A 26,837-nucleotide genomic window follows, 5' to 3' on the forward strand; every position below is an offset into this window, starting at 1 on the left:
AAGAAGCTTGATAAGTACGGCCCTTGGTCTTCACTAACTGTCAAAGAAACAGATAACAGATTTGGTGTCCAGTTCAAAGTGTGACAGGATTTATTTAAAAATTTGAGAGGTGACTTTTGTATTTTACATGAGTTATTATTTGTACAAACATGGTGCAAAGTAATTCATGATTTGTTAAAAAAAAGGTTTGTGGCTAGCTCGTTAAAATGGGATATTGTGATTTCACAAGACTGTCTTAGAAGGGATCATTTCAAAATGTTCAATTTGAAAAATGTGCACTTACAGAAAATATAAAAATAAAGTGTTGCATATTGATATTTATCTTTTTCTATATATATTTATTGTGAGAAATCATTAAGATGATCAGTGTTTCCACAAAGATAAATATCATTAATTATTAATAATAACAGAGTTAAAGGTAAATTGAGCAAATTGGCTATTTCTGGCAATTTATTTAAGTGTGTATCAAACTGGTAGCCCTTCGCATTAATCAGTACCCAAGAAGTAGCTCTTGGTTTCAAAAAGGTTGGTAAACCCTGCTATAGACCTTTTAGCGTTCTAGCATTTCTATGTATGTATATATAAATATTTATATATATATAGTCATTTACTCATATACAGTATACACATATATATTTATATATATATAAATATATATGTGTATATATATAAATAAATGTGTGTGTGAGTATGTATATATATATATACTGTATATACATATAAATATATATGTATATATATACATACAAATATGTGTATATATTATATATATATATATACATACATAATAAACTACATGCAAACACTTACACCGTTATATGCATAATAAACAGGCTCGAGGGACACATTTTACTATCAAATCATCATTAATCATCATATATTGCTCTAGAATAATAATTTGTGTATGTGTTTATATATATATATGTATATATACACACATATATATATATGTAGGTTGGAGTTCAAATCCCAGCTGAGTCATACCAAAGACTATAAAAATGGGACCCATTACCTCTGCTTGGCACTCAGCATCAAAGGTTTGGAGTTGGGGGTTAAATCACCAAAATGATTCCCGGGCGCGGCGCCGCTGCTGCCCACTGCTCCCCAAGGGGATGGGTCAAATGCAGAGGACAAATTTCACCACATCTAGTGTGTGTGTGACAATCATTGGTACTTTAATCTTTAGGTTAATGTCTGGTGAGGCACGACTGCATCATCACAGTCAAATTTACAAACATATGAACCTGCAGTGCAGGTGTACCTAATGTTGTGTCCCTGCGGTCGTTCGCGGCTCCTGCAGCGCGAGCATTGTTGTTTTTGCACTTTTTGCCTTCTTGTTAAGTGACTTTTTTTGGGTGGATTCGGTCTTGCACGTGGAGGGTTTGGGTGTGGGCTTTGGTTGGTGTGGCTGCGGTGCTCCCATCGGGCGGTGCATTCTGCGGCGGAGATGCTTGGCACCAGGGGGCGGGGTTATGATACGAGCCTCACACAGTGTGTCTTCGCAGCAGATTTATGATCGCTCAGCACTAAAAATACGTTACACACATACAGTTGTTGACAAAATACACTGTACATTATATACCTCAGCTAACTAAACTATGGAAATGTATAATATAATTCATATAGCAATACGGTCTCACTGCACAGCAGCTCAGGAGTTAGCCGAGTCATTGCGCACAATCCATGTTGAGGCACAACGCAATGACGTGCCTTAACTGGCTGCTGGTCACCGCACCGTCTCTTCTCAGTATTTGAACGGCAAATGTGAAAATAAAAATAATCTAAAACTGGTGAAGTTAAATGGTAAATAACTTTAGTATAATCACTGGATACATATAACAATTTAATTAATTTTTTTTTCTTTTTCTTTTTTTTTTCTTTCCATGATGGCACGTGAGGCCCCGCCTCCCCTGCCTCTAGTGACGGCACGCCACTGATATATATATATTTACTTGAAAGGGACAAACCGTAGAAATGGATGGATGGAGGAGCATGATGTGAATTACTTTCTGTCCAGAAGAGGGCAGCAAAGAATTTAAATGTGTGTTGCCAAACATCACGTGACTTGGGCCTACTGCACAGCACATTCGCTGTGCCTTCTTCTCATGTCGAGTTTTGCTACTCTCTGCCTGATCGTAGGAGTCTAAAGCTTCTTTGGGGGGTTTCCTGCACCTCCTGTACTTGCAGCAGTGGACCGATCGGTCCAGAACAACCTGATCCTGCCGCCATGGCCCACAGCTACCCCAGCCGCGGCGGCCTGCAGAGTCCAGAGGGCGTGTTGTTGCGAGAGATCCAAGTCAACTTGCTGGAGTGTAAAGTCTGCTTTGAGAAGTTTACCGCTCAGCATTCCGAGCGTAGGCCGCAGAACCTCTCGTGCGGTCACGTCCTGTGTCTGGAATGCATCAGAGCTCTGTCCCACCCTCTCCTCGGGAAGCTGGAGTGCCCCTTCTGTCGACAGCTGTGCAGCGTCGACGCCACCTCCCACTGCCAGGCTCTGTGCGACCTGCAGGAGATGCTATTCTTCATCCCCGCCTGTCCTCGCTTGGACAAAGAAGAAGAGGTTGCGGGCGTGAGCGCCAAAGCCTTGCACCGCCGTGCCACTTTTGGCGGTTGGGGGGCTCTCATCAACCCCTCAGGAGTGGCTGTGATGAGGTCCTCAGGGACTATGTTTGTGGTGCACGACGGCGTTGAGAGGGTGGTGGTGTTGGGTCCACAGGGCAAGAAGCAGCACGCGTTTGGACCGAGAGGACACGCCAGTGGGGACGTTTGCTTTGCGGTGGATGTGGCGGTGACCCCCTGCGGTCACGTCGTGGTGACGGACGCAGGAGACAAAGCGGTCAAGGTGTTCACCTCCAGGGGCAGCCACGTGGTGACCATCAAGGCCTGCTTCGCTCTTCCCTGGGGGGTGGACACAGACCGTAGGGGACACATCTTGGTGACCGACATCCAGGCAGGAACGCTGTCCCGCCTCAAGGTGCACTACAAACACGGCGTGGCCCTGGAGGAGGGAGTGGTGGTGTCAAACCTGCAGCATCCTAAAGCGGTCAGCTGCTGCGCCTGCACGGCGAACACAGCAGTGATGCAGCACCTTGCACAGGACACACAGCAGCTCACTGTCTTCACCCAGGACTTCCACCTTCTCTACCAGGTGAACACTTTTGCTCTACAGCTGATGTCCTCTGTTAAAATGTCAGGTGTGACCTTTGACACAAACGGACACCTGCTTGTGGTGGACTCCCAGCAGGGGATGATTTGGAGTTTTGGGACCATGCAAAGTGGTCCGGTCCTCACTCCTCTGGTCTCAGATCAGCTTATTCGGCCTGTTGGACTGGGGACACTTAACAACACGCTCGTTGTAGTGGACGCTGGAGACCACACACTCAAAGTTTACTCTTGACTGCACGGACGCTTACATCAATGCTTTTTTCACGCCCCCCCTGAAGTTATTGTTTATTTTTGTTTTGTCAAGATAGTATAGTTCTTTACTAACACTAAAGATGCTATTGCCTCTCATGGCCCCCCTTTCCCCAACACCTCATGGCAGCCCCACTATTTAAGAAGGGACAGAATGTTTTCACGCCCCACCCCGAAGTGAATGTTTGTTTATGTTTCTGTATGTGTCAAGATCTACGCCAGGGGTGTCAAACTCATTTTAGCTCAGGGGCCGCATGGAGGAAAATCTGTGCACACGCGGGCCGGACTATTAAAATCATGGCATTAAAACTAAGAAATTAAGACAACTTTAAGTTGTTTTCTTTGTCTTACTTTGGCCAAAAATAGAACAAACACATTCTGAAAATATTACAATAAAAATATAGAAAAAAATACCGGCAGCTGTAAAGTTTAGATCCATAAAGGAAAGAAGAAAGTGAATGAATGTTTATAACTGAATACATTTACATATGCATAAAAATGTGTTTTCTTTTGTTTTTTGTTTTTATTAATTAAGTTACATTTATGACAACTTTTTTCCAAAACACAATATAGAATGTGAGATATAACAGCATAATGTGTACATTTATCATTTGTTTTCAAAATGGTTACAAAAAAGTGGGACCCCATTTTTATGACTTGATGGGGTCCCTGGGACCCCATTTAGAAAATTCATAGCGCCAACACTCATGAAATATTGGTGCGTGCAAAACAGCAGCAGGCGGCTGTGGCCTGCGGGCCGGTTCTAATACTAATCAAATATCATCCCGTGGGCCATAGATAATTCATTCGCGGGCCGGATCTGGCCCTCGGGCCTTGACTTTGACGTCACTGATCTACGCCATTACGCTATTTCCTCTCATGCCACCCCCAACACATATCATGGCACCCCAACAGGGGGGGCCAGCCCCACTATTTAAGAAGGGACATAATATTTTTTTTAGACACACACACACACACATATCACGGGGACCTGCCCCACTATTTGAGAAGCACTGAATGAGATGGACATATAGATAGATAGATAGATAGATAGATAGATAGATAGATAGATAGATAGATAGATAGATAGATAGATAGTACTTTATTGATTCCTTCAGGAGAGTTCCCTCGGGAAAATTTAAATTCCAGCAGCAGTGTACAAAATTGTAAAAAGTAAATAATGGGGGTATAAATGGAGACAAAATAGAAAAATATTACAATAGAATAAAAATAAAAAGCAACGATGAGCATAAAAATATAACAGTAAAATAAGAATGTAACAAGAGAAACTAGGCAGTAGTGACCATGTTATGAGAAAGTATTTCACTGTTATTGTTTTGCATCCCCTGTCATCCTAGTACCCCCCTCCCCCCCAGAGAGGAGTTGTACAGTCAAAAGGCGTGTGGGACAAAGGAGTTTTTGAGTCTATTAGTCCTGCACTTGGGATGAAGCAGTATAGCACTGAACAGGCTCCTCTGGCTACTGACAACGGTATGCAGAGGGTGACTGGCATCATCCAGGATGCTCACTAGTTTTTCCACAGTCCTCTTCTCTGCCACCGTCACCAGTGAGTCCAGTTTTATTCCGATCGTAGACCCGGCCCGCCTGATCAGTTTCTCCAGTCTGGAGCTGTATTGGTATGGCAATGTAAACATTGCCATACCAATACAGCAACTGTATCAATATCAATATCAATGAAATACTGAAAAGTGTAGCAATACTAAGTTTGTTTGCAATGTTTCCCGTAGGAATTAAAACAAACACCATGGAATATCTGTTGAATACACGTGCAGTTTTGTTGTTAGCCGCCACTTAAAAGTGTAAAAAGAAGTTAACCCGCTGTAGAACCGACTTTACAAACAATAACTGCTGATAAGTAATGAAAGGTGAATCATGTCATTTCATGTCCAGCACAGCTCTTAAGGCGTCGGGGAGTGAAGTTCACACGACATACTCTCGCACAGCCGTACTCGTTGTTATTCGTTCAACTAGCTGTCATGCAAGTGTAAAAATAAGTTAACCACAGTTTTTTATATGACACCCTCTGATGTTGATATGGAATATTGGTCCAATATCAACAAAATAGTTCTGAAATAAAAGCTCCGATACAAACAATCCTGCAGCGTGTTTGCTTGTGCAGAGTTCAACAGCCCGTTAACATCTAAGGTATTTTTCGGACTATAAGCCGCAACTTGTTTCCTACACTTTGCACCCTGCGGCCTGTAAAACTGTGCGGCTATTTTATGTATTTTTCTTTTCTAATAACTTTTTGTATTCAACAAATAGTTTTAACACCAACAAAGACACTTAAAAGGTGTGTTATTGTTTGTGCTATGGCGCCATCTTTTGGACAAGTTCGCTCACTGCAGATACTCCGGGTTGAAAATGTAGTTCCTGTTTTGTGCCTGGATCTGAAAGTATATTCCGTTTTGTCTACTATTCGTCCATAGCGTTTTTGGAAGGCTTCTTCATTCATCACTCCAACCAATGTTTGTAAGTTTTACAATACATCTAAAACAATTCATACTGACCTAACCGTCCCATGTGTGATGTCTGTTGGAGTGTTTTCAATCAATTTTGTACATGCTATAGTAATGTAATAAAGCTAGCGTCGTTTGCATTAGCTAATATGCTAACACATTTTACGAGTGTCTGTGTTAGTATTATTAACTTACAATGGCATTTTTGGTTTGTATTGTGTCAGTTTCGTACATTCAGCAAAACGTCACCGTGGAGTTATTGAGTCTGTTTAGCTGATTGAAGAGCTAGCTTCCGCTGTGAGTGTGTCCATGACGATGACTTTTGTTTTGTTTGATCAGCTGTTTTACTGCCGTGTGACAGGCAGGGTTTGAAAACAATTAAGGTATGTAAATAAATATTTACAATATTATTCGTACCGGTATACAGTACATCTGCAGCTTATGGTCCGGTGCGACTAATATGAGTGAACATATTTTAGTCTTGTTTTAATTAAACAGTCGGATTCCCCTGGTCCGCACCAGTTCTAAGTCAGCTGCTAGGCGCCAGCCGAGGCTGGTGGGTGTGGCTTAAATACCGGTGCGCTCTATAGCCCGGAAAGTACGGTAAATTTCCTCCAATAAGCACACAAGGTTGGTCTTGATGACTTGACTAAGATGGAATTTCTTCCATTTACATAAGGTAAACAAGGTAGGCTACTTTGAGAAAGCAGCTACACAACAGCTAAGCACACAATAGCACACAAGCTGGACATACATAATAATAAGTGTCGTTATAGTGCAGTCTAAACTGCAACATTTGTCAATATAAACAAGCATCAAATGATTATATTTGCATATTACTAACACAAACAAAGTCTCCAAGGCAGAAGTGTATTAGAAATTTACTGCGTCGTGAACTTAACTTGATGAATTACTGGGACCACTAGGTGTTGCCAAAAAACTTACCACTCCACTTCAACTTGAAGACATCATACATCTGTCATAAGGTTAGTATTTTCATGCCTACCATTGTTTTGTGTATGAGTCAATTCACTTGATCAAACCTTTTCTAACATTGCACACAACAAAATGATACAAGTATATAAGATTCATGCTGATATCTTATCAGATTATCAATCAATCAATCAATGTTTATTTATATAGCCCTAAATCACAAGTGTCTCAAAGGGCTGTACAAGCCACAACGACATCCTCGGTACAGAGCCCACATACGGGCAAGGAAAACTCACCCCAGTGGGACGTTAATGTGAATGACTATGAGAAACCTTGGAGAGGACCGCATATGTGGGTAACCCCCCCCTCTAGGGGAGACCGAAAGCAATGGATGTCGAGTGGGTCTGACATAATATTGTGAAAGTCCAACACATCAGCGAGAGTCCAGTCCATAGTGGGGCCAGCAGGAACCATCCCGAGTGGAGACGGGTCAGCAGCGTAGAGATGTCCCCATCTGATGAACAGGCTAGCGGTCCACCCCGGGTTTGGAGCAGAGTAGAAAAGAAAAGAAAAGAAACGGCAGATCAACTGGTCTAAAAAGGGAGTCTATTTAAAGGCTAGAGTATACAAATGAGTTTTAAGATGAGACTTAAATGCTTCTACTGAGGTAGCATCTCTAACTTTTACCGGGAGGGCATTCCATAGTATTGGAGCCCAAAAACGCTCTATATCCCGCAGACTTTTTTTGGGCTCTGGGAATCACTAATAAGCCGGAGTTCTTTGAACGCAGATTTCTTGCCGGGACATATGGTACAATACAATCGGCAAGATAGGCAGGAGCTTGACCGTGTAGTATTTTATACGTAAGTAGTAAAACCTTAAAGTCGCATCTTAGGTGCACAGGAAGCCAGTGCAAGTGAGCCAGTATAGGCGTAATATGATCAAACTTTCTTGTTTTTGTCAAAAGTCTAGCAGCCGCATTTTGTACCATCTGTAATCTTTTAATGCTAGACATAGGGAGGCCCGAAAATAAAACGTTACAGTAATCGAGACGAGATGTAACGAACGGATGGATAATGATCTCAGCATCGCTTGTGGACAAAATGGGACGAATTTTAGCGATATTACGGAGATGAAAGAAGGCCGTTTTAGTAACACTCTTAATGTGTGACTCAAACGAGAGAGTTGGGTCGAAGATAATACCCAGATTCTTTACAGAGTCACCTTGTTTAATTGTTTGGTTGTCAAATGTTAAGGTGGTATTTTTAAATAGATGTCGGTGTTGAGCAGGACCGATAATCAGCATTTCCGTTTTCCTAGCGTTGAGTTGCAAAAAGTTAGCGGACATCCATTGTTTAATTTCATTAAGACACGCCTCCAGCTGACTACAATCCGGCGTGTTGGTCAGCTTTAGGGGCATGTAGAGTTGTGTGTCATCAGCATAACAGTGAAAGCTAACACCGTATTTGCGTATGATGTCACCTAGCGGCAGCATGTAAATACTAAAGAGTGCAGGGCCAAGAACCGAACCCTTGGGAACTCCGCACGTTACCTTAACATAGTCCGAGGTCACATTGTTATGGGAGACACACTGCATACTGTCAGTAAGATAAGAGTTAAACCAAGACAAGGCTAAGTTTGTCATCCCAATACGCGTTTTGATAGGCTCTAATAAAATATTATGATCAACAGTATCGAAAGCGGCGCTAAGATCAAGAAGCAGCAACATAGCATCGTTAGCAATAGATCATTAGTCATTTTTGCGAGGGCTGTCTCCGTAGAGTGATTTGCCCTGAAACCGGATTGAAAAGGTTCACAGAGATTGTTAGACGCTAAGTGTTCATTTAGCTGCTGTGCTACAATTTTTTCGAGGATTTTCGAGATAAACGGAAGGTGGGACACCGGCCGGTAGTTTACCAGGAGATCAGGATCGAGGTTAGGTCTTTTGAGTAGAGGATGAATAACCGCTTTTTTGAATGCTAGGGGAACAGTGCCAGAGGAAAGTGATAAGTTTATAATATTTAACACTGATGGACCTAGTAATACAAAAAGCTCCTTGATAAGTTTCCCAGGAATTGGGTCAAGTAAACATGTTGTTTGTTTTGTCCCATTTACACATTTTGACAATTCCTCCAATGTTATTTCATCAAAGAGAGAAACTATTTTGGAGGGCGGTATCCGTCGTATATACAGTCGTATCTGTGTTAATAGAACCCAGTTGTAGCTGAGATGCATTGTCTTTAATCTCTTTTCTAATGACTTCAATTTTCTTATTAAAGAAATTCATAAAGTCATCTGCTGAGTGGGTGGAGCTACTGGGAGAAGTCCCTTGTTGGGTTAGCGATGCTACTGTACTCAACAGAAATGTAGGATCATTTTTGTTGAGGTGGATGAGATTTGAGTAATATTTAGCTTTAGCTGAGGTAAGCATGCGTTTATAAGTTATTAAACTATCACACCATGCTTGATGGAAAACCTCAAGTTTAGTCGCACGCCATTTGCGTTCCAGCTTTCTACATGATAATTTCTGGGCTTTAGTTTCTTCTGTAAACCATGGGGTACGCCTTTTAGGGGCCCTTTTTAGCTTTAGCGGTGCTACAATATCAATGGTGTCGCGCAGGGCATCATTAAAGTTGTTAGTGAGGTTATCAATAGAGCCCACATAATTTGGGAATGGTGCCATTACCGAAGGCAGTAGGTCAGTAAGAGTCGTCGTTGTGGCAGTATTAATGTTGCGGCTGCTATAGTAGTTATTATTATTATTATTAGTTTGTTGACTATGAGTCAGAACTTCGAATTTTATAAGGTAATGATCGGACATTACTTTAGTGTACGGGAGTATCGTAACTTTAGAAGTGGTGACACCCCTGACAAGCACTAGATCTATCGTATTACCGTTGCGATGCGTGGGTTCATTTATTATTTGTGTAAGACCACAGCTATCAATTATAGTCTGGAGCGCCACGCATGGAGGGTCCGATGGGGTATTCATATGGATATTAAAGTCCCCCATTATGATTATATTGTCGGCGTGGGTCACTAGATCAGCAACAAACTCTGAGAATTCACTGATGAAGTCCGAATAGGGCCCAGGGGGGCGGTAGATAACAGCCAGGTGGAGAGGCAGCGGTGTGACAAACCTCAAAGTGAGCACCTCAAACGAGTTATATTTATTATTTAGGTTAGGTGTAAGATTATACTTTTCATTGTATATTAGTGCGACACCCCCTCCCCTTTTAAGAGGTCGGGCAACATGTGTATTGGTATAGCCAGGAGGAGATGCTTCATTTAGCGCAAAAAAATCGTCTGGTTTGAGCCAGGTCTCGGCGAGACCAACGACGTCTAGTTTGATTGATTGATTGAGACTTTTATTAGTAGGTTGCACAGTGAAGTACATATTCCGTACAATTGACCACTAAATGGTAACACCCGAATAAGTTTTTCAACTTGTTTAAGTCGGGGTCCACTTAAATTGATTCGTGATACAGATATATACTATCATATATACTATCATCATAATACAGTCATCACACAAGATAATCACATTGAATTATTTACATTATTTACAATCAGGGGTGTGGAGGGTGGGGTGGGGGTGGGGGGATATGGACATCAAGTAGTGGACATAGAGAGAGAGCGAGAGAGAGAGAGAGAGATCAGAAGGCATAAAAAAAAGAAAAAGTATCTGCATTTGATCGTTTACATTTGATTATTAGCAATCCGGGGAGGGTGTTAGTTTAGGGTTGTAGCTGCCTGGAGGTGAACTTTTATTGCGGTTTTGAAGGAGGATAGAGATGCCCTGTCTTTTATACCTGTTGGGAGCGCATTCCACATTGATGTGGCATAGAAAGAGAATGAGTTAAGACCTTTGTTAGTTCGGAATCTGGGTTTAACGTGGTTAGTGGAGCACCCCCTGGTGTTGTGGTTATGGCGGTCATTTACGTTAAGGAAGTAGTTTGACATGTACTTCGGTATCAGGGAGGTGTAGCGGATTTTATAGACTAGGCTCAGTGCAGGTTGTTTAACTCTGTCCTCCACCTTGAGCCAGCCCACTTTAGAGAAGTGGGTAGGAGTGAGGTGGGATCTGGGGTGGAGGTCTAGAAGTAACCTGACTAGCTTTGTTCTGAGATGTTTGGAGTTTAGATTTGAGGGTTTTGGAGGTGCTAGGGTACCAGGAGGTGCATGCGTAATCGAAAAAGGGTTGAACGAGAGTTCCCGCCAGAATCCTCAAGGTGCTTTTGTTGACCAGAGAGGAAATTCTGTAGAGAAATCTCGTTCGTTGGTTAACCTTTTTGATTACCTTGGTTGCCATTTTATCACAGGAAAGGTTAGCCTCTAGAATGGAACCTAGGTAGGTGACCTCATCTTTCCTGGTGATGACACTGTCACCTACTTTTATGGTGAAGTCATTGACTCTCTTAAGTTTGATGTGGGACCCAAACAGGATGGATTCTGTTTTACCCAAATGGATGGATAGCTTGTTGTCAGCGAGCCAGGTGCAAGTTCTACAGAGCTCAGCACTGAGGATTTTCTCCACCTGTGACTTGTCCTTGCCGGATACCAGCAAGGCAGAGTCATCCGCAAACAAAAACAATTCACAGTCGCATGCCGATGACATGTCGTTTATGTATATTAGGAACAGTAAAGGTCCCAATATACTGCCTTGGGGGACTCCACAGCTCACCGAGAGGGGGGGGGGACACGGTGCCGTTCACCTCTACCACCTGCTCCCTCCCCTCCAAGTAAGATTAGTTTGTTGTCTCTAATGACTTCATTAACTAATAGCGTTTTGGAAGACAATGACCTTATGTTTAAAAAGCCCATATTATAGGTAGTGGGCTGTTTTGAGGATTGTTTGTTGAAATTATCCGAAGTAGCAATATTAATAATGTTGCGTTTATTATGCGTATTGCACTTTAAATAGTTTCGACCATATCTAGGAATTGATATGACGGGGATATTCAGATTGTTTGCTTGATGTTGCGATAAACTGAACGCATCATAGTTAGCTACCTCAGTACAATGTATGTCTGCCTCTGACACGGTCACAAAAGAAAAAACATTATGTGAGTTGTGTTTTATTCTAAGAGAATTGCTATGTGTGCAGGGATTATCCAGCCTGACGCCGGCTAGTTCTAGTTTAAATGGCTTCTTACCCGGAGACTCCACGCTTCTTTGGTTAGCTTTTCTCTTTGTTGTTAGCCCAGCTCGGCATCCCCGCTTCTGCTTCCGCTCGCACCGCCTATGTCGTCTCCATTGGCGGTCACCGCTAGCACTTGACTCCGCTGCTACAAAGGCCACTCGATGTAGCCCACGAAGTATTCCCATGCTAGCGAGGAGGTCCACCGTACATGCATCTTTCAGTCTATAACGACCCGATCCATCCACATCCAGAATTGTCTGTCGGTCATATGTGATCACAGAGTGTTCACGCTTTGAGCCAGCCATGAAATTGACAGAAATGACGGGTGTTTTTTGCCAAATCGCTCTACACTCCCAAGAGCGTTAGCAGAGCCTTTGCATTCCCATGCGCCGCCATTTTATCGGTATCTGTCAAAGCTCAAGGAATCGGTATCGTATTGGAAGTGAAGAAGTTGTATTGGGACACTGCTACTTTTGATGAAGTGGACAAAGTCATATTTTTTATTTAACATAAAAACAGCTGACTTTGCAATTTACATTCTGCCCTCATTCATAGTCAATTTTGGCCATTTTTTTACTGAGCAGCCATGATGTAGATGTGTGTACTGCTTTCCTCCATGGCAGTGAGCTCCATTTCCAGTCATCATGTCTGCCATAACCTTCAAAAGAAAGAAAATAAAAACATGCGGCGTCATACATGATGATAGTTTTAAATCTACTGCGCAGCCTGGCCAGAGATGTTCTAGTTCTATGGTTGTCATCACACTAGTTATATTTGCTATAACTTGTGCACGGCTGTGCTTTCATCAGGAAAAACGCCCCCAAAAATCGGAATATGTTTGTCAAGTTTAATCTTTAGATCAATTCAGATGCTCACTTAGCTGAAGTCCCACTAGAGTTGTTGCTGTTGCTTGTTTTCATCACTCTTTTACGCACTACTGCACTTCTGTGGTGGCGTAAAAAAAAAGCCACAGAAAAATCACACAGGATGACGGTTTGAACCCTACTTAGCAGACAGTTTTATTTCCTGATTCTATGGTTCTCATCATACTTTAACTCAGTCCTTGTCAAATAGTGTGTCACACGTGCCCCTGGAGGGGCACGTGTGACATGCGTTTTTTGCTGTACCAGAATATGAAGAAGCGAACTTGGCTTCACTGTAACCATGATGGGATAGAAGGAAAGACCGGTGTGGTGTTTCCTTTAATGTTAATATATTTATATGGTATAGTTATAACAATTCTATAGACAATTTATACTATTTATAGTCATGGTGAAGAATGGGTGGGGCGCAAAATATTTTATTTTTCCTAGGAGCGGCGTGACAGAAAATATTTGAGAAGCACTGATCTGCTTTGCAGTAATATTATATTACATTACTATAGAGGGGAAGTGGACACAATTGAATTGTTATGCATCTTTACAAGAATATTTTCCTTCTGAGGAAAGCATACAATATTTTTACAACACTTTCGTAATAATGCTATTACATTTTTGTTTGTAAGTATCATAGTTCTCTGTCAAGTTGTAAGGGGCATCAAGTTAAGTGTATCATGATTATCTTATGAGGATTTTATTTTTATTCATAATTTTCTTCGCCTTCTTGTAAATTGTATGCATCTGTAAAGCACTTTGAATATGTCTTGCGTATAAATAAACCTGCCTTGCCTTGCCTAATAAATTGGCTTTAACAACATTCTTCTAACATTTACTTTTTCTTTTTTTTTTAAGGTTTTTGGCATTTAAAAAATGACACCACCACCAGGACCATTCAAACTTGACCGTTGTTGTTGGCTTTTTGTCATTGTAAGTATTAAAATAACGTACTCTGCCATTGGTTTGTGCCTTAACATATTTAGTTTGTGCTGTTAAGGTTTTTAAGTAGCTACGGGAATTCTAAAACACATTTTCTGTCAAGTGACGTCATCCAGTAACACCCCGCCTTGCCCAAATCTCTCCAAACCTGTCCCAAATGTTTGTGCTGGTTTGTGTTGTCGACAAAAAATATTGTCAATATCGATCCACACATCACAATGCATTTGAATAATGATTATAAGTTATAATAATTAAAACGCTAGAGTGCTGTTAAAAATTATGTTTCTCATTTGTGGTCCATATGGGCCACAGCGGTACTAAGTGTAGCACACTTTTCCACCACAAGGGCCAGTAATGACAATCTCAAACAAACAGAAGAAGTCTTTAGCTAAAGTCATATGGAAGTTTCTTTTGGGCAAAAATTATGACTAAAGTGGTGACGCTGTATTTTCATGTGCACTTTATAGACAGTTTATTTAAGAAAAAATTGAATGATCTATTTGTTTCTAGCACAACATAATTGTATGTAAATGTATTTGTGTTAGGTATGAGTCCCTTCTTATGCAGTACATTTAGTTAGTACTTATTTTCTTGACCTCAACCTAATTATATCTAACCTTGTTAGATATAATTGTTGAATATGCTTGGAGTTAAGAGTAAGATTACTAATTCAGTGTAGATATTTAAGTAGTGGTTACATTGGGCCCTGTGGTCAAAAAGATCTAGAACCCCTCATCAAAACCATAATAGTTTCAATGTTGGGTTTTTTGGACAACACAAACCAGCAAAAATGTAGCACAAACGTTTGGGACAAGTTTGTAGAGATCTGGGGCCGTACTTATCAAGCTTCTTAGAGTGCCATTTTACACTTAAGTCCTGAGAATTTGCGAAATTTAGTCCTACTCTCAAACTTAAGAATAAAAGCTTTTTATCAACGTTCTTAAGTCTAAGAATCACTCCTACTCTCCACGATATTTAAGAGACCTTCAGAGGTGTCTTAAGTGGTTAGGAGTTGCCAGCAGGGGATGGCACTGAGGCGAGAGAGACGTGCGCGAACATTCAGGGAGCGGAACGATGTCCTGGATTTGTTTGATGACGAGCAGCTGATCAAACGGTATCGTTTAGACAGAGCAGGTATTATTTTTGTCACAGATTTAATACTTTTCAATTCCATGTTGATTTCTGCATGTGGCTGCAGTGGGCTAGTATATATAGAGCCACCCACACCAGTTTCAAATTAGTTGCCTAATTAATGAATTGGAAAGAAAATGTTATGACAGTAGCGTATGTGTGTGACCGTGAGGTGAGTGACGTCAGTGAGTGTGTGGGCGAGAGAAGAGAGGGAGCGGTAGCGTGAGTGCCGGCGGGGACTAGTTTGTTTTGTATTATTTTGTAGTTTATTGTCAAAATATACACTCCCATTGTCCACTTAAATATTTCCAAGATATTTCTTTATTCTTAGACAACGGATTCCCTTCCGTGATTGGTCATTTCTATGGACACAGAAATGACGTCACCTAAAATTCCATTTACGGCACATAGTAATGTCGTAATTCAGCTCTGAGTGTGACACTTAAGATTCAGTCCTACACTTCGCTGAAAGTGTGAGTAAGACGCTTGATAACTAACTTTTAAGTGCAGCTTTCAGCGAAGAATTTATTTACTCTTAAGTCAACTCTTAGCAGACTTCTTAGGAGTAATTCTGAGAAGCTTGATAAGTACGGCCCCAGGGGCCGTACTTATCAAGCTTCTTAGAGTGCCATTTTACACTTAAGTCCTGAGAATTTGCGAAATTTAGTCCTACTCTCAAACTTAAGAATAAAAGCTTTTTATCAACGTTCTTAAGTCTAAGAATCACTCCTACTCTCCACGATATTTAAGAGACCTTCAGAGGTGTCTTAAGTGGTTAGGAGTTGCCAGCATGGAATGGCACTGAGGCGAGAGAGACGTGCGCGAACGTTCAGGGAACGGAACAATGTTGTTGTTTTTTTGATGACGAGCAGCTGATCAAACGGTATCGTTTAGACAGAGCGGATATTATTTTTGTCACAGATTTAATACTTTTCGATTCCTTGTTGATTTCTGCATGTGTCTGCAATGGGCTAGTATATATAGAGCCACCCACACCAGTTTCAAATTAGTTGCCTAATTAATGAATTGGAAAGAAAATGTTATGACAGTAGCGTATGTGTGTGGCCGTGAGGTGAGTGACGTCAGTGAGTGTGTGGGCGAGAGAAGAGAGGGAGCGGTAGCGTGAGTGCCGGCGGGGACTAGTTTGTTTTGTATTATTTTGTAGTTTATTGTCAAAATATACACTCCCATTGTCCACTTAAATATTTCTAAGATATTTCTTTATTCTTAGACAAGGGATTCCCTTCCGTGATTGGTCATTTCTATGGACACAGAAATGACGTCACCTAAAATTCCGTTTACGGCACATAGTAATGTCGTAATTCAGCTCTGAGTGTGACACTTAAGATTCAGTCCTACACTTCTCTGAAAGTGTGAGTAAGACACTTGATAACTAACTTTTAAGTGCAGCTTTCAGCGAAGAATTTATTTACTCTTAAGTCAACTCTTAGCAGACTTCTTAGGAGTAATTCTAAGAAGATTGATAAGTACGGCCCCTGGACATCCCAGCAGGCACAAGACATTGAGACAACGTTGACAACTTGTTGAATTCAGTGGCCTAATGGTTAGAGTGTCAGCCCTGAGATCGGTAGGTTGGAGTTCAAATCCCAGCCGAGTCATACCAAAGACTATAAAAATGGGACCCATGACCTCCCTGCTTGGCACTCAGTAACAAAGGGTTGGAGTTGGGGGTTAAATCACCAAAATGATTCCCGGGCGCGGCGCCGCTGCTGCCCACTGCTCCCCAAGGGGATGGGACAAATGCAGAGGACAAATTTCACCACATCTAGTGTGTGTGTGACAATCATTGGTACTTTAATCTTTAATCTTAATCTTTAATTCGGTGCTGACGTTGAGCAACTCAAACCTAACGTTGGAAAAACATGCTTTTTGACGTTTAATCAAAGTTGGGTTCTGACGTTGAGTTGACCATAGAATTTTGATAATTTCCCAACCAATATTCAACAACACAAAAACAACGTTGAAACAATATGCTTTTTGATTATGTTTATTCAATGTCAGGTTGTGACGTTGATTGGACCTTTGACTTTTGATAATTTCCCAACCAACAACAGGGATCTAACGTTGTCTAAATATGTGTGTGTGTGTGTGTGTGTGTGTGTGTGTGTGTGTGTGTGTGTGTGTGTGTGTGTGTGTGTGTGTGTGTGTGTGTGTGTGTGTGTGTGTGTGTGTGTGTGCGTGTGTGTATTACTTCATCATACATCCATATGGGACGGCATGGCGGAGTTGGGAGAGTGGCCGTGCCAGCAACCTGTTCCTGGTTCGATCCCCAGCTTCTACCATCCTAGTCACGTTCGTTGTGTCCTTGACCAAGACACTTCACCCTTGCTCCTGATGGGTCGTGGTTAGCGCCTTGCATGGCAGCTCCCGCCATCAGTGTGTGAATGTGTGTGTGTGAATAATCATCCATCCAGCCATCCATTTTCTACCGCTTGTCCCTTTGGAGGTCACGGGATTATCCAAATTACCGTATTTTTCGGACTATAAATCGCAGTTTTTTTCATAGTTTGGCCGGGGGTGCGACTTATACTCAGGAGCGACTTATGTGTGAAATTATTAACACATTACCGTAAAATATCAAATAATATTATTTAGCTCATTCACGTAAGAGACTAGACGTATAAGATTTCATGGGATTTAGTGATTAGGAGTGACAGATTGTTTGGTAAAAGTATAGCATGTTCTATATGTTATAGTCATTTGAATGACTCTTACCATAATATGTTACGTTAACATACCAGGCACGTTCTCAGTTGGTTATTTATGCCTCATATAACGTACACTTATTCAGCCTGTTGTTCACTATTCTTTATTTATTTTAAATTGCCTTTCAAATGTCTATTCTTGGTGTTGGGTTTTATCAAATAAATTTCCCCAAAAAATACGATTTATACTCCAGTGCGACTTATATATGTTTTTTTTCCTTCTTTATTATGCATTTTCGGTAGGTGCGACTTATACACCATAAAGGTTCTAAGTCATTAAAATGTTAAAAACAAGTCAAATTATTATTATTTTTATTTATTTAACGCTTCCAGTAAATTTCTTCAGTATATCAACTACAGGTTGATATAAAGTAAAAAAAAAAAAAAAAAAGGTTTTATGTCTTTTCTGTCAAAGACAACTTTGTTTTTTTACAATTAAACTGAAATATGCAGTATTTCCCCCACTGCCCAAAACATTCAGAAAGCAATGTTTGATGTGAAGTAATTAGAGCCTTAAAAAGATCAATAATGTGACACCATTGATTTTAATTCATTATTATTTTTGAGTAATCACAGTGAAAAGATAAATAAAATCCCATTAAATATATTTGGGATCCAAAAGGTGCCCCACTCATATAAAGTGATACATTTTTATTAGTTGTTTTTTTTAACTTTCAACACTTAAGTTACAAGATCAACTTCAGATATATCTGTCGATTTTACGTTTGAACTATTATTTTGTTTGTTTTATACTCTTTAGTCAAAGAAAACGTTGATGTTTTTGTATGGCAACCTTACAATATTTTCTGCAATATTTTCCACATAAAACATTTTAAAGTGAAATATTTGAAATAATTGGAGCCTTGAATAGGTCAATAATCCATTATAACATTGATTTTTTTTTTTTTTGAGCAATGGCAAAAAAAAAGAAAAATAAAGATAGACAAAAGAAAAAAAACAGCCTGCATGGTAGCTTTGTGTCAACATTGCAACTTGTTCTAGTTAGATTTCACCTCAATCCACTTTTTTTTTAATGTTTTTTTATTTATTTTTGCAATAGCATTTCCAGAATGTTACCTGCGGGTCTCAAATGGCACTTTGGACACCCCTGGCCTAAACGAACATTTTTACGACTCAAACCAGCAAAAGCGAGTGTTGGTGTTATTTTATTGATTTATTTGTGTTATTTTAATATTTGCAATTACAAAGGGGGAGGGGACTTCACACACGGGTCTTATAAGGTCTTTTTCCACGCAACTCTCGTATCGTGTACTTTTATTATATTCGTGTGAGTTTTGATGTTGTGTTGACTTACAGACAGCAGAATTAAGCGCACGAACAGGAATGTTCCATCACATGTCAGCTCCGTGACTTCCACCAATGAGCGGCGTGTTGGTCAACGCTGAGCCGTCTTCCGTGCAGCTTCTCCCGCCTGCCAGAGGAGAGCAGTCGAGCTCGGGGTGGAAGATGGCGGTGGTGGTGGGGATGCTGCCTGCAAGTGGATCTCCGCAGTTTTACCCCAAACCCACCCCGATGGACGTGGAAGACAACAATGAGCGCCTTTATGTCTTTTCTACGCTTTTTGGTGGGTTTTAGCAAGGATCTGTCGCCTTTTTTTTAGTCAGTGGTCGTACGTGTGTGTGCGCGTCGACGTCTTCTTGTCCGGAGACTTTTCCCCCTCTGAGCTCCCACAGGCTGCGAGTGTGAAAGTGGACAAAAAATGTCGGATACAAAAGTCAAAGTTGCCGTGAGAGTTCGGCCCATGAACCGCAGAGGTGAGTGTTGGAAATGTTTAGCGTTCTCAACAACTTTTCCTCGAGTCGAGTCGCACTTTTTGGATTTGCATAATTAAAAGTGGGATTTCTACTTTACCCCCCCCCCCCACCCCCCCACTCCCGGTTTTGCCTCCAAACGTGTTTTTGTGTAGAAATGGAGCTGAATACAAAATGCGTGGTGGACATGGAGGACAACCAGACACTTCTGCACCCACCGCCCTCCAATGCTAAAGGAGACAACAGGTAAAGAAGTAATATCCATCCATTTCCTACCGCGTGTCCCTAATATCATTATGGATTATTACACCATTGTGTCCACGCACGACACACATTATGCTCTGGTTAGCATTACTGCAACATCACAAAGTAACTGAAGCCCCCATGTTAGCTTGGGGGTGGGTGGGCTGTTATGTAAATATCTGACCCCAGCGCAAGTGCAGAAATAACCACTTCCATCTAAAACTGGGGTGTCAAACGTACGGATCAGACCCGCAAACAGATTTTATCCCGGCCCGCGGGATGAGTTTCCTAAGTATAAAAATGAGCCCAAATTTTGGAATGAAAAAAACTGCTGTTCTAAATGTGTCCACTAGAGCAGTGTTTTTCAACCTTTTCTGAGCCAAGGCACATTTTTTTCATAGAAAAAATCCCGAGGCACACCACCAGCAGAAATCATCATACTTGCCAACCCTCCCCATTTTGCCGGGAGACTCCCGAATTTCAGTGCCCCTCCGGAAAATCTCCCAGGGCAACCATTCTCCCGAATTTCTCCCGATTTCAACCCGGACAACATTGGGGATGTGCCTTAAAGGCACTGCCTTTAGCATCCTCTACATCAGTGGTTCTTAACCTGGGTTCGATCGAACCCTAAGGGTTCGGTGAGTCGGCCTCAGGGGTTCGGCGGAGCCTTCGCCGCGGAGGTCAAGACACACCCGACTCATCGTGTAAATAACAACTTTTCCCTATCTGCGTATTATGGATACCCCCAAACAATGTTCCCTCTAATTTTCCATATGCGTGAGCAAACGCAAAAACTCCTTGAGCATTTAGTGGAGCACATGTGAGCAACATCAGACGTGCACATGCACTGTGGCCACACCTGCAGCACACCTGTTTCAAACCTGACTAAATAGCAAGTTAAATGTTTTATTATTATAATCAAATGACAGCAGTCATTTCCATGATATTATTTTCTAATATAAGTGTTTTGGCCCACTTACAATGACAATAACAAAACATATTGTTTTTTCAGGAGCTGTGTACTAGTATTGTATGTCTGGGTAGGGGTCCTGCTTTGGAAATAATTTGTACCCCTTTCAGATATCGCATTTAGTTCTCACTTAAACATTCACATGTTGCACAATGAGATGTAAACATGGGATCATGTGTACATTCCTGTAACTTTCTGTCTGTAAAATATATCTTTATTAGTATTTCTTTATTATAATAACATCATTTCATGATTGATATTTATAAATTAAGATTAAATTAAGAAAAAAAATATTATATTTTTCACTAAAGAAGGGTTCGGTGAATAAGCATATGAAACTGTTGGGGTTCGGTACCTCCTACAAGGTTAAGAACCACTGCTCTACATCCCGTCGGCACGTCCGCTTTTCCTCCATACAAACAGCGTGCCGGCCCAGTCACATAATATATGCGGCTTTTGCACACACATTAGTGAATGCAATGCATACTTGATCAACAGCCATACAGGTCACACTGAGGGTGCGCGTATAAACAACTTTAACACTGTTACAAATATACGCCACACTGTGAACCCACACCAAACAAGAATGACAAACACATTTCGGGAGAACATCCGCACCGTAGCACAACATAAACACAACAGAACAAATACCCAGAACCCCTTGCAGCACTAACTCATCAGGGACGCTACAATATACACCCCCGCTACCACCAAACCCCGCCCACCTCAACCCCCTCATCTCCCGAATTCGGAGGTCTCAAGGTTGGCAAGTATGGAAATCATTAAAAAATTAAACTCAGTAGCCAATATTGACAATAAAAAGTCGTTGTCGCAATTGTTGGATATGACTTTAAACCATAACCAAGCATGCATCACTATAGCTCTTGTCTCAAAGTAGGTGTACTGTCACCACCTGTCACATCATGCCGTGACTTGTTTGGAGTTTTTAGCTGTTTTCCTGTGTGTAGTGTTTTAGTTCTTGTCTTGCGCTCCTATTTTGGTGGCTTTTCCTCTTTTGTTGGTATTTTCCTGTAGCAGTTTAATGTCTTCTTTGAACGCTATTCCCCACACCTGCTTTGTTTTAGCAACCATGAAAATTTATGTTGTGCGGACGCTATCCTTCTTTGTGTGGACATTGTTGATTGTCATGTCATGTACGGATGTTCTTTGTGGACGCCATCTGCTCCACACGCTGTAGGTCTTTGCTGTCGTCCAGTATTTGTCATATCTGTGATCATGTTTTGTTTAAGTTATGCCCGGTTTGATTTTTGACTCTTTTTAGTTCCTGTTTGGTCACCATAGCAATCCATTAGTTCCACCTGTTTCACGTTTGCACTCACGCACCTGTTGCTAATCATGTTCAAGACTATTTAAGCCGATAGTTGCCAGGAAGTCAGCCTGGCGACATTAACTCTGATACCTCTGTTGCTTCTGGTAACTCTGTACCCATGCTACGCTTGCTACCATAGTTTATGATTCATGCCATGCCAAGTAAGTTTTGTTTTCCTATGTCACAGCGAGTTCTGTTTTATGTCCATAGTTTCTGTCCATGTGTCAGTATTGTTTACATAGCCACGTTTGTTCTCCGCCTTGTGCGCGCCTTTTGTTTGTTCTTTTGTTAGTGTAAAATGAGTTTATGTCCTTACCTTCACGCCATGTCCACTCCAATTCCTTTGCATTCCGGGAAAACAAACCCCGCCAAAGTCCACGTTATGACAGTATTCTGTTTTTGTTTACTTTGCAGCCAGTTCAGTTTTAGTTTCATTTTGCATAGCCATCCCTAAACTTCAATGCCTTTTCTTAGCGGCACTCGCCTTTTATTTATTTTTGGTTTAATCATTAGATACCTTTTTACCTACACGCTGTCGTCTGCATATTGTCATCACGACAAACCATGACATCTACAAAGCAATTAGCTACCGGCTGCCACCTACTGATATGGAAGAGTATTACACGGTTACTCTGCCGAGTTCTAGACAGCACAGACACTCAACAACGGCATATTTGCGGATTATAATTACTGGGTTGCAAAAAATATTTTTAACCCAATTTAGTGAAATTACATAATCTCCCACGGCACACCAGACTGTATCTCACGGCACACTAGTGTGCTGCAGCACAGTGGTTTTAAACAATGCTCTAGATGTCGCAATAGCAATTCTTTGTTTCTTTGTAGATGATGCTGCATATGTAAAAAAATAAATAAACCACATGATGTTAGTGCACCAGTCGAGGAGAAAAATGAGCAAACTATATGAATAACATCCTGTAATTTGATTTTGATATTATTTTTTTATCCTGACAGATTGAAAATTAACACCAATGAGTTGACTGATGAACATTATCACATAATTTATTCAGAAAGTATAAATAACGACAAATAAAGATAGAATACTATTAACTGCAAAATGTAAGTGTAAAAAAAAAACCCCAACAACATTATGATTTGTACATTTTAAGAATGTTGTTGTTCTATTTTTAAACAAAGAAAACAATCTAAAGTTGTTTTTATTTTTAAGTTATCGTGCCGTGATTTTACCACTCCGGCCCACTTGGGAGCAGATTTTTCTCCATGTGGCCCCCGATCTAAAATGAGTTTGACACCCCTGATCTAAAAGATGATGTTACAGGGATTCTCAAACTGTGGTACGCCCAAATAATCACAATTAATTATTCAAACACAGTGTTACTGTTCAAACTGTGTGTGATGTTACAGTGGCCTAAAATATTCAATATACTTGTTAAATGGAACCTCTGCCTTGTTTTTAATGAATACTTAGGCATTCTATGCTACTCTATTTTAACGTTGGTCATTATGGTGATAGTTGGAGAGCCAAGTGTTTTCCATGGTGGTATTTGTTGACAAAAGTTGTGTGATAGAAAGTAGGGATGTGACCATATGAACATTTCATAACATGGTTTTTGTGAATGTGCACAAAAAGTGCTTATTTCAACACACTTTTAACCAATTTTCATTTTTAAAACGTGTATTCATGCCAGCATTTGAGCTAGCTTGCAGTTAGCGTGCAATGTTAGCTACCTCTCTTTGTTTATATTGTGTATTTTCTGCTTGATCTACTCTCTATTTTATGATGCCCTTTTTCTTTTTTCTTTTTTTGCTGCAGCTGTTACATATACTGTAATATTGTACATGGTAATTGGGATTTGTTACATATAGTATATATTATATAAAAATATAATATAACAATATAATATATCAGTATATATTACATACTGTATATATAATACGTAAATATTACATATATGGGCTTATCAACGCCTACAGCTGCCAGCACTAAAAGATGAGCCTATTTTGATGTTAAATGTTATGTTGTGATGTTGTATTTTTTTTTATTTTATTATATCGTATATGTATCGTGTGCTTTTTCTCCTTTTCTCTCTTTTTCTTTTCTTTTTCTTTGAAATTGTAATTTTATTGCCTTTTTTACATCATGGCCAGGGGACTACAGATGAAAACTAGCCTTCTGGCTTTTTTAACCATGTGTAGTCATGTGTTTTATGAAATTGCATTGTCCCCTTTGAAATAAACTAATCTTAATCTAATGTTATATTTTATATTGCTACTATGGTACATTTTAGTCTACTTTATACCTGCATTATCCTTTCCATCCTTACATAGACATAGACGTAGACAAACTTTAATGATCCACAAGGGCAATTGTTCCACACAATAGCTCAGTTAACAAACGATGGAAAGTGTAAGGATGGAAAGGATAATGCAGGTATAAAGTAGACTAAAAATGTACCCTAGTAGCAATATGAAATATAACATATATGTAATATTTACATATTATATATACACTATATGACATATACTGTATATATTTTATTATATTATATTATATTTTTATATAATATATACAATATATAACAATTACCATGTACAATGGATGGATGAATATTACAGTATATGTAACAGCTGCAGCATAAAATAGAGAGTAGATCCAGCAAAAAATAGACATTATAAACAAAGAGAGGTAGCTAACATAGCTACACTTTCCATCCTTTGTACCTGAGCTACTGTGTGGAACAATTTCCCTTGTGGATCAATGAAGTTTGTCTAAGTCTAAGCTAGGTATTGAGCATGATTTTTCAACGTGTGGTAACAACGGTATTACGATAATAAATATTTAAACTGTAATATTAATTGTCACGAATTTTACCATTATGCCGTTTATCGTTACACCCCTTATTGACACTGTCTTCATTTTGGCAAAGTTGTGTCTTTGTTTTGCCAACGTGACTGCAGGGGTGTCCAAACTTGTTCCAGCGAGGGATGCAAACCACAAAATACAGGATGCAAGTGTAACGCAGGCCAGCTGGTGTGGCTGGGACGTTGGTAAACCTCACTCCCTGACAACAAGAGCAGTACTAGTTCGAGAGTCCAGGGTTTTAGCTCGGTAGCTAGCATGCTCGTCTCTATTGCCGAAGATGCCAGGTTTGAGTCCCGGTCGGAACAGAAAGCAGAGACGGGACCTCGTAGGGTACAGAAGGAGACATTTTGCTACATGTTTTTTATACTAAGGATGCTAAAACCAATCCAATATAGGTCAATATATGATAAACTAACTTGTCTTATTGGCGACAAAGCAAATTAGTGTCATGTGGAATAATATATTTATTAATAATCGATTGTCCACAAAGTGCAGGACCAAAAAAATAAATTTAATTCATACATTTAATTTGCTAGGCATTCGATTGACCCTCTTTTAAAATGTCAAGAGCCACTAAAACATGGGCCTCAAGCAGAAAATGACCCTTGCGGTGCACTTTGACATGATGTTATGTTTCCATTATGGAGTATCATCATAATAATATTAACAATGGTGATGATGTGTTTGAACCTAGCTGATAAATGTCTCAAGGTCCCGCTGCTGGGCTAATTTAGGCTAAGGGTGCAGGGTGACATGTTGGACACCTCAACTCAAAAATGGAGGAATGGTGAGCTAAGCATCCTCACATTTTGAGAGCAACGGAAAATGAAATGGAAATAGTCTCTTTCAGAGTCAAACTGTCACCGTCTTAAACGTTTTTGTGACACGTTCTCAAAACAAAATAAATACATCCCAGATTAGAACACTAGACACAAAAAAAACTATAATGTGCAATTTTTGCAGAAATTGCGTGTGGATACGAAAATGTGCAAGCCGCTGAAATGCGCAAGCTGAACACTAGCATGCTGACATTTAGAATGCGTCAAATACCAAGTTATATGACTATAAGGTGTATTAATGCAATATAAGCTAAAAAAAAAGTTAGCATGCTAACAGCTAGCATGTGTCAAGTACCAAGTTATATGACTCTTTAGGTGTTAGGTTGCAAATTTGGCTAAAAAAAAGTTAGCACATTAATGTTAGCATGCTAACAGCATATGTCAAGTACCAAATTATATGACGTTTGAATGCTAAATTGGCTAAAAAAAGTTAGCATACTAATGTTAGCAATGCTGCCTGAGGCTGAGCCAATCAGTGGAAGCAATACTGAACAGCGCGGGCTAATTGTTTTGGTCTCGTTACGTGGCCAATACTACCTTAGTCTTGATATTTTTATTTCATTTAGGCATTTTTATGCTTGACAATGCTTCATTTAGAGCATAATTACGTAGAATAAGCTTTTGTTACTGATAACACAAAGTTAAGATGTGTTCAGATTAGGGATGTCGGATAATGGCTTTTTTGCCGATATCCGATATACCGATATTGTCCAACTCTTAATTATCGATACTGATATCAACCGATACCGATATCAACCGATACCGATATATACAGTCGTGGAATTAACACATTATTATGCCTAATTTGGACAACCAGGTATGGTGAAGATGAGGTCTTTTTTTTTTAAATTAATAAAATACAATAAGATAAATAAATTAAAAATATTTTGTTGAATAAAAAAGAAAGTAAAACAATATAAAACAGTTACATAGAAACTAGTAATTAATGAAAATGAGTAAAATTAACTGTTAAAGGTTAGTACTATTAGTGGACCAGCAGCACGCACAATCATGTGTGCTTACGGACTGTATCCCTTGCAGACTGTATTGATATATAATGTAGGAACCAGAATATTAATAACAGAAAGAAACAACCCTTTTGTGTGAATGAGTGTAAATGGGGGAGGGAAGTTTTTTGGGTTGGTGCACTAATTGTAAGTGTATCGTGTTTTTTTATGTTGATTTAATAAAGAAAAA

At 40.1% G+C, this 26,837-nt stretch overlaps 2 protein-coding genes across 6 annotated transcripts in view; both read left to right on the forward strand.

Annotated features, from left to right (window-relative positions):
- Window positions 1-2,051: 2,051 nt before the first annotated feature.
- LOC133660628 (E3 ubiquitin-protein ligase NHLRC1-like) lies at window positions 2,052-4,770 on the forward strand. Its single transcript, XM_062064197.1, has one exon. It carries the CDS (start codon window positions 2,228-2,230, stop codon window positions 3,395-3,397), a length of 1,170 nt encoding a protein of 389 aa, XP_061920181.1. The 5' UTR covers window positions 2,052-2,227; the 3' UTR covers window positions 3,398-4,770.
- A 14,172-nt stretch (window positions 4,771-18,942) lies between these two features.
- The window catches only part of kif13a (kinesin family member 13A), a 105,836-nt gene continuing 97,941 nt past the window's right edge, over window positions 18,943-26,837 (forward strand). For all 5 annotated transcript variants that reach the window (XM_062062991.1, XM_062062995.1, XM_062062993.1 and 2 more), the window contains exons 1-2: window positions 18,943-19,416; window positions 19,569-19,659. In XM_062062991.1, coding sequence (XP_061918975.1) covers window positions 19,362-19,416; window positions 19,569-19,659 — 146 coding nt within the window. In that variant the 5' untranslated portion in view covers window positions 18,943-19,361. The remainder of the gene's footprint in view (window positions 19,417-19,568; window positions 19,660-26,837) is intronic.

The sequence above is a fragment of the Entelurus aequoreus genome, linkage group LG11, assembly GCF_033978785.1.
Source record: "Entelurus aequoreus isolate RoL-2023_Sb linkage group LG11, RoL_Eaeq_v1.1, whole genome shotgun sequence".
NCBI classification, from domain to species: Eukaryota; Metazoa; Chordata; class Actinopteri; order Syngnathiformes; family Syngnathidae; genus Entelurus; species Entelurus aequoreus.

Bases quoted from the DNA above. Each gene is read 5' to 3' on its own strand.
- LOC133660628 (XM_062064197.1), top strand. From the start codon at position 2,228: ATGGCCCACAGCTACCCCAGCCGCGGCGGCCTGCAGAGTCCAGAGGGC.